This window comes from Gekko japonicus, unplaced genomic scaffold (assembly GCF_001447785.1).
Source record: "Gekko japonicus isolate JY-2015 unplaced genomic scaffold, Gekko_japonicus_V1.1 scaffold256, whole genome shotgun sequence".
NCBI lineage: Eukaryota > Metazoa > Chordata > Lepidosauria > Squamata > Gekkonidae > Gekko > Gekko japonicus.
Genome location: NW_015161412.1, coordinates 281,086 through 289,975, shown reverse-complemented (window position 1 = coordinate 289,975; position 8,890 = coordinate 281,086). Strand labels below are relative to the sequence as shown.

Below are 8,890 nucleotides of genomic sequence, written 5' to 3'. Positions count from 1 at the left end.
CCTAGACACCCTAAAGAGTACTCTTCATGGAAAACAGTCTTCATTGCAACTGTGTGGATGCTACAACGCCTCTGCATTGGTGGGGCTCATGAAAGGGAATCATAGAATCCTCACCCTGTGGATGCAGCCTTGGTTGTGGAAGTCCTTATGTGCCCATGACTTGTCTAAGTGGCCAACGGAATACCCCACCTTGGGCCTTTGATTAGCAGAGATAAACCAGATTAAAATTCTGAAAATAAGAACACAAGCAAAAACCCAGTTTATTAAGGCAATATGTGCAGAAACAGAGTCCCTCAAAGCCAGGCTGGCAGATGTGATTTAAGTAGGATAAGAAGTCAAGAAGGATTGCCTCTCCCATACCTGGCAAACTTGGAAATGCCATTCTTTGCACAACAAAACCAGTCTCACTCTAGGACCCATAGGAAACGCTGTTGCATGAGATCTAAAGGAAGGCAAGGTAAGGAAGTACAGGTGCATGCCTTCGGACTCCGTTCAAGAAGTGAAAGTAACAGCTGCACCGGCCTGTACCCTTTGTTTTTGTGTAAGAATTAAAAGACAGACAGAGGGGGACTGCAAGAAAGAGGTGAGGGGCAAAACTCCGGAGCAGAGGAGACTCCATGGAAGCGGGAAAACACAAAAGCGCATCCAGCACCTAGAAGAAAGGGAGGCTAACTTGAAGCCGGAAAGAAGGCTAGAAGACCCCTGGAGAACATTTTCGCGCAGGCGCTAAAAAGAAAGAAGCATGCCTTCGCAAAGTGCCTGGGCTCCAACGGACTAAGGGTGCAGAGTTTGGGAACGGGCCACCTTTTCACTTACGCAGAGGTGGCCAACTTTTTGTTTAACCAGAAAGGGGCCACACGAAGCCCCTTACTCACTGGCTCAAGTGGGCCTTACTCCTGAGTAAACATGGTTGAACTTAAGCTGGCGCGGTGAAGCCGCGCCCTCGAAAGAGAAAGGCCAGGATGAGGCCATCCCAGGGTTAGAAGGACAGGAGGAGGAAGCCACGGGCGTCCCCGACGGCTCGCCTCTGAAGCCGCAGGTGCATCCGCGCGGACAGAGCCGCCTCCCCTCCGCCGGCCGGGGGAGTTTTGCGGGCGGAGTCGGATTCTCTCCTCGGGTGAGGCGGGGTCGTTCCCGCCGGGCGCGCAAAGCCTCGGGGCGGAGCTAGGAGCGTCTGCCGCCTGGAGGGCTTGGACTTTGCTTCGAGGCGCTCTCGTCTGCTGCAGGACCGTCCCGGAGAGAGACGGCGATGGAGGATGAAGGGAACTGATCGGCGACGGCTCCCGGCTGAGGTAGAGCCCTTCTATGGGTGAGTTGGGGGCGGTTTGGGACTGAGGGTGACCTCACCTGGCGGGGCCAGGTGAGGGTGGCCGGCTGTGCCGTGGCCCCCCAAGAGGCAGAAATCCGGACAGCCCTTCCCTAACTGGGACAGAGAGTGATGGGGAAGGCAGTACCTGCTGGTGATTTTTAGGTGTCATGTTCTTAAAGGAGACCTGCAGAAGAATGGGGGCAGATGCGCTCTGCTTGCCCCGCTGCCGCGTTTGCCCTGCAGAAGGTCGGTTTGGGTGCTCTTCTGGAAACTCTTTAAAGGGCGGTTGGTTTGAAGTTTCCCCTTCCTTCGATTGGTTTTTGGGTTTGTCGTGATCCGGATACTTGTTGATACACTATTAAAAATATTTTACTGTACGTATTTTTTCTTTGTTTTTTTAAAAAACTTTTTATTTAGAGAACTTTTGGAACAATCTATAATGCAGCCATAACAAAATAACATTTGAAGAGAGATGAACAACATATAGAAGCAATAATACAAAGTACAACAGGGCAACAAATTAATATAATGCAGTAACCTTACATTTTTCAGACATTAGCCTTTTTGTCCTATTATCTTTTTCTATGAAATCTAAAAAAGGGAACTATCACTCTAAGAAGTCCAATTGATTTGTCAGGTTCTCAACTATTGAACTGACTGTTTTTTCCTAATGTAAGCCACTACAGTTGTTGCGTAGCATCACCAAAAATGTGTGAGAATTAATATCCATATTGTAACAATTGTTCCTAATTCTCCTGTGTTGACGTTGTTCCTGGCTGTCACATGTTATTTGATGTGTGTGTGTAAACTGAAGCTGAATGAATTCGAATTTGATCCTCCTCTTCATTTATAGCCTGCCTTTCTCACTGAGACTTGAGGTGAATTACAAAAATGTGAAAAGCAATTCGATCAAACAGCAGAGACCTCCAATAAGCAATGTATTAGGACTAGGATTATAGTTAGCAACCGCATATAGCAATCCTCACTGATTCATCTGGAATGTAATACTAAATCTGTGTAAAATGGCTAAGAAAAGTGAAGATGTTATATACTTCTCTGTGTTAACCATTAACAAAAGTCTTAATAGTTATTGAGCTAGATTCGAGTCCGGTAGCACCTTAGAGACCAAAAAGAGTTCCAGGGTACATGTTTTCGAGAGCCAGAGCTCCGTTTATCAGACACAATAGAAAAGTAGATTGGAGTCCTTTTACCTTAGAAGGGGGAGGTGTGCTGTAAAGCCAGTTTTGTGTAGTGGTTAGGAGTGCAGACTCTAATCTGGGAGAACCGAGTTTGATTCCCCACTCTTCCACACACAGCTGCTGGTGTGACCTTTGGTCAGTCACAAGTTCTTTCAGAGCTGTTCTCTCACCAGCAGTTCTCAAAGGAGGTCTCTCAGCCCCACCTACCTCACAGGGTGTCTGTTGTGGGGAGGGGAAGGGAAAGGAGATTGTAAACCATTCTGAGACTCCTTTGGGTAGTGAAGTTTGGGGTATAAATCCAATCTCCTCTTCTTCTAAAGAATGCTTGTAAAAGATGCAGAGGTACAGTGGGCAATTCTGCATTGGCTTTTCCCTCCGTTGTTTTACGAAACCCACGTTGGAACACAAATTTCCCGTTGCATTGCATGCAGCTTTCACTTTCTTTGATCACTGGGTTTTATGGTGCCTTTTTCATGGATTTATTACTGTTCAGGGGTGACTTTGCAGTCAGTGGCTTTGCCCTGAGGTATTTGAATGTGGTTTTGAGCTACTCCTTTTCCTCAGTGTTGAGAAAATGTGGAGCGAATGCTAGATGCAGAATTGCCCAATGTCTATTGTTAGCTTGATTAGAGCAGAGGGGAAATGCTTGGGGGCAGAAAATTCATATATGTGATGAGATTAATGGTTAGGGAATGTGTCTTCATCTAATGAAGTAGTGGTCCTTGTGTGCTTTAGATGCTAAGGACCCAGTCCAAAGAAAATGACTACATTATTGGCTGAAATGGATAGCATTTAACTGAGCCGTACCACATTTCTGCTCAACAAAATTAAACATAACTTTCTTTAGGCTGGGGCCTAACACTATAAATTTAGGAAGAATGGGTAGATTGATCAAATGAAGTCACAGATTACCCCATCCTCTAGCAGATTAATACTGTGTGAGTAACCAGTGAGAGGTATTCAAGATAATACAGGTGTTCCAGGTCCTTTCTCTCTGTACCAGATGTGTTTATATTCAAATCCATTAGATGCTGCACCTTTCAGAATGAAAGGCTATGATGGCGGACAAATGAAGGTGACAGCGCTCTGCAGAAATCCATCAATATACTTCTGGGTCTTGCATTGTATTGCTAGGTGCTGAACTTGTTTTGTTTATTAAAAGTCATTTTAAACTCTGGTGCCTAGCCATAGTCACAAATTGGTGAAGAAAGAACACTTAAAATATCATCAAGCCCCTTTAAATCAGTTGGCAGCTCTATTAAGAAATTGTAACAGTTCTGTGTGCTTCATGGGGGGTAGAGAAATGTTCCTGTTATGCAGACAGTGCAGATACAGAGTTACATCACTTTTTCCATCAATGCAGCACATATGAATTCATCTCTAGTATGATCAGTTTGGCAGGTTCTTTTTCTATGCTGGTTATCGTATCAGGAGCCAGGTAAAATATTTTTATCTGCGTAGTGCTGCTGCTACCCTGGGTTGCATTTTTTAATCTCACTCTAACTTGACTCCTGGAAACTTGCTTTTCTTGATGCGGCTGATCACTAAAAACTCATAAAGGCATCAGCCCAGGGACTTTTTAAAAGGGGTGAGGTGATCAATTAGAGCAAAATAATCTAGTTTTATTTCAGATAAAAGTAGTCGTCAGCGCAGGTATTTCTTCTGAGTTATTCAGAGTAGCTTAGGGAATTCATCTTGCGTAAATGAAGTTTAACTTTTTGACTATCATCCCAGGCATCTTTCATTCAAAATTCCCCTAGTGGGAAGTTGCAATATCAGAACATTCTGTTCCAATACCAGACCATGCTCTTGCACTTACAGTCTGAACCACCTGATTGCTTGGGCGTGTTTGAGTATGTCTAGCCATTTGATGTAGCTCACTGAAATCAGTTTGCTTCAGTTTGAACTAGCCCTGTAACTTTCTTTATGTTCGGCAGCCGGCACATACTCATCCCAATGTATTTTACAAGAATGGTACTGGGTGCTTTATTACATCAGCTGGGATGTCTGGGGGGTTGGATTCTTCAGGTGTTGAGGGATTTATGTATTTGCTTTTTAATGATTTTCCTGATTCAATAATACTGTTCTTTAAACAGTGTGTAAATACTAGCTTGTGTGGGCCAGCCTTTGCTTAACTGTATAAAGGACACAGTTTACTGTAGTCCAGAGAATTACACCAGCAGGAAAACCTTAATTGCTTATGAAAAATCTCATGTGGAGCCATAGATTGCCCAGTTTGTCTATGGCTTGGATCCACTGCACCATTTCTGTGTTCAGAACAATTTCTACCTGCACAGCATAACCCCCTCCCCCCAATATTGGCTTGCAGTGGGAGCGGGGAGGGGAGAAAGTTGCACTTTATGGACAAAAATTGTTCTGTCTGTGGAAAGTTAAACCACTTAGTGGGTGAATAGTCTGAATAGCCTAGGCTGCACTCTCTCATCAGAGCTTGGAAGCTATGCAGGGCTGGCCATGATTAGTACTTGGATGGGAGACCACTAACGAAGACTAAGGCTGCTGTGCAAAGGAAGGCAATGGAAAACCTCCTCTGCTCATTTCTTGCCTTGAGAATCCTGTGGTCCTGGGGTCACCATGAATGTTGCTTGCAACTTGACAGCACACAATTATTATTAGTGAGTGATTTGGTTTTTAAACTATCCAAGAAAGAAGTACTGATGCTTGCTAAGAAGTTTGAATTCTTTTTATTACATTTTTCTAGAATTTGTGTTGCCTTGTAACTTTTTAAATTTTGAGCTACTAAGGATAACACCCCCCCCCACTTTACATGTATTGTGTATAATGTCTTCATTTTAACTTCACGGGTAAACTAAAACCATTGCCTTCCCTTGGTAAGCAAACTACTTTTCTCCTGGCCTTCACCTGAATCAAAGCACTCATGTCATGAAACATAATAGCTTCATTCACTCCTATTTATCACATCTGCCACTTCCTCTACACGCTTCCTTATCCAACTCAGTGAGCATATTTGCAAGTCACAGGAACAATATTATCTAAAGGAATACAGGGCATAACCTGGGCCCTTGCCTATCACAGCCCTGAAAATGTGTCTAGAGCACAAATTTAAAACTGTTTTAAAGCTAGGCAGGCTCAGTGCCTTTTTAGTGTAATCAGTTACATTTTGCAGCACTCTGTCTGGTTCAAGATCAGGTCAGTCAAATATGTGGATAGTTGTTTCAGAGTTGAGGCATAGTAACTCTGGGCTCTCTTGCTCTACTGTTGATTTCTGCATTCTGAAACTTTCAACTGGCGTTCTTGTTTCTGAATGGCCACAACTAATAAGAGGACTTGGTATATTGCTTTTCTCTGTTTAAAAAAACCCATCTTCTTAGTCAGCAACATGACTTTTCTGTTTTTATGGCCATTCTGAGTCAAGTTTTCTACTTCATAGTTTCAATTGCATTTGCTTCCATGTACTTTAAATTTTGTTTTGACATTCTTGGTGTTAAAATCTCTGCTGATCACTAACCAGGACTGGATAATCAAACTAGGCCACTGTGTTTCTAGCTTTTCCATCTAGAAATACAGTCCAGGGAAGGGCCTGAAAGACATTGTAGTATTAGATGGAATTTACACATACCACTTAAAATACATTTTGGCCCCTTTCTTAATGTTGTGCACATATAAAAAGCTGTTGTGAATATGCTTTTCATGGGTTTCCAATTGATGGCCTTTTGGAAAGGTTAACTTACATCTCAGCCTTGTATGCTTTACTACATACCGTAACTTCCACCTGGTTTTGTTCCTTCCACTGATAGAAGACCTCCCAAATTCAGGCCATCTTTATCAGAGTGAACAGCTGTATTAACATGATAATTCTGTGATTAGTTTCTAGCACAACATATGAAGAAAGCAGGAGTGCACCAATGCTAAGCACAGCAGTAAAAAAATAAAATTAAATTAACATTATGAGCTGATAACAGACAACCACAAGTGATTAAGAGTGTTCGCTTAGACCCAGCCTATGGTATGGGAGAGATAGAATCCACTCAAATTTCCATACCCATATAACTAGAAGTGCCCTCATAAAAGTGTGGAATATAATAAAAAGTGGGAATTATAAAAATATACCTTTATGCATCTCTCCCATTGAAGCCTTTACCAAGCCAACATTAATATTAGGGAGAATAAAAAAACCCTATGGTAACTTGCTAACTAAAGAAGCCAAATTAAAATCAGATGAGATGCTACAAGAACAGAACATACAGTTATCCTGGTGGGAAAAAACACAGTAAAATCAAGATATAGTGAAGATAAAAAATAGGCTTTTATAAGGGTCAAACCGAGTTGGACAAAATCTGGTTGTCATCAAGTGACAAGACGATTCAGAAAATATATTAAAAACTATTAGAAGAAGGGTCAAAAGAAGACGCTATGAAGTCATCTATGGCTGCATGGGAAAAGGAGATTGGGCATAAAATAGAAAGGAACCAATGGCTAAAAGCATGGAAAACTTTACTGTATATAAGGGCAACACCGTATAAGGAAAATATTTACAAAATGTGGTACAGGTGGCACTGGACCCCAGAAAAAATTGCTAAATGTTTTCCTAGAGCATCAAATACTTGTTGGAGATGCGGGAGAAATATAGGCTCGTTTCTACATATCTGGTGGAGATGCGACAAAATTCAAACATTTTGGAATAAAATACAGAAAATAATACTGAAGACTCTACAAATTAATATGCCAATTATCCCTGAAATATTTTTATTAAATATGTTACCAGACACTATAAAAGAGCATAAGCAGATAATAGTATATATTTTAACGGCAGCAAGAATACTAATAGCAAAAAGATGGAAATCTAACAGTATACCCTCGATAAAAGAACTTAAGTGCAAGCTCCTAGAGGTGGCTGAAATGGATAAGTTAAATATAGCTCTGCAAAACAAATCGGAGGAGCTTTTCTGGGATAGGTGGGGGGAAATCTATGAATGGTTGACGATATGTAAGCTATAATAGTATTATATAATGGCTAGTTAAAGACAGATAATGTTAAATACAAATGATCGCCTGGTTATGATTTGTATATGACTGAAAGGAATATGTTTTTAATGAAAACTGAAAATAAATTTATTAAAAAAATAAAAAATAAAAAAGAGTGTTCGCTTAGACCCAGCCAACTCTGCAAGCACCAGCCATGCAACTAGAGCTGATCAGTGTCACACCGCCTGTTATTGATTCTCTCCAAGAATGCCGTTCTGTATTCTCTTAGAATTGGTTTGTCAAAAAAAGTGTTATGCATATAGGATAATATAGGCCCCCTTCCTTCGAAACCTCTTTGACTTGCCTATTTTTGGGCAAGGGCATACAATTTTCTCTTAGGATGTGCAGAAATATGCTTACTTACCTTTAAATAGTTTTTTTTGTCCTTCTGAACAGAGTTGAGTTTTACCTTCCTTTGTCTTTGCCATGCATATGACAGATGGACTTTTCAGCAATTTCAGTTTTTATTCTTTTCCTTCCCTCTATACTTTGAGTAGACGGTTCACTTTTTCAAAGTGACACATGGAAGTTACTTTTTTTCATTTATATGTTCATTTGTCCCTTTTCTCTGTCTTTTAAAAAAGGCAAGTGAATTTTTGAAGAGATGCATAAGCATTCTGGAATGGGGGAGAGGGAGGGAGGTTTATGCAATTACAAGTACCAGCCAATTAATGTATGATGTGACGAATGGATTTCACAATGGCTTGACTGCTCAAAAAAAGCATGTTTTTACACATTCTTCCAATCTCCCTAGAAAGCTGGAGAAACAGCATTCATACCTGTAGAGCTTTTCAGTGATCCAAAAATGAGTTGTTATCTATATATCTAATTTTTATTAGAAACCGTTTCCATTTTTAACACGAATGATCAAAATGAATGTGAACTAATGAATCCAACTGGTAAATGGTATCCGATTGTGGATAAGTTAATCTTTGAGTCTTTTAATTGGAAAGCGATTAGTGCAGCACAATACTCATTGTTATTAATAAGCTAGCAAACTTTTATCAGTATTTGAGTAAGTCAAATTGGAAGTCTGTATACACACTGACATATATATGAAAAATTGTTAAGATGTTGTTTGAGAACCTGTTTTTATTTGTTATGTTATAAGTTAAAATCTAATAAAATATTATGGTTAAAAAAAAATCTATATATCTAATACCGGGGGCACCTGGGGGGGAGGGAGATGTTTGTGCACACTTGGGACGGTCCCCAGGTGTGCACAAAAATCTAAAAACTCGAAAAAAATATCGGGGGGATACTTAAATCCCCCCAAAAGTGCAAGAGCGTCCCCTGCACATGCGCAGGGAACGCTCTGAAGACTGTCTTGCCGCCGCCACTTCCAAGCCAGCGGCCCGGCTGGCCGGCCAAGCAGGCA

At 41.2% G+C, this 8,890-nt stretch overlaps 1 protein-coding gene across 1 annotated transcript in view; it reads left to right on the top strand.

Annotated features, from left to right (window-relative positions):
- The first annotated feature begins 1,277 nt into the window (after positions 1-1,277).
- Positions 1,278-8,890, top strand: part of TC2N (tandem C2 domains, nuclear) — an 86,216-nt gene continuing 78,603 nt past the window's right edge. Inside the window, exon 1 of the mRNA XM_015427128.1 lies at positions 1,278-1,309. Coding sequence (XP_015282614.1) covers positions 1,306-1,309 — 4 coding nt within the window. The 5' untranslated portion in view covers positions 1,278-1,305. The remainder of the gene's footprint in view (positions 1,310-8,890) is intronic.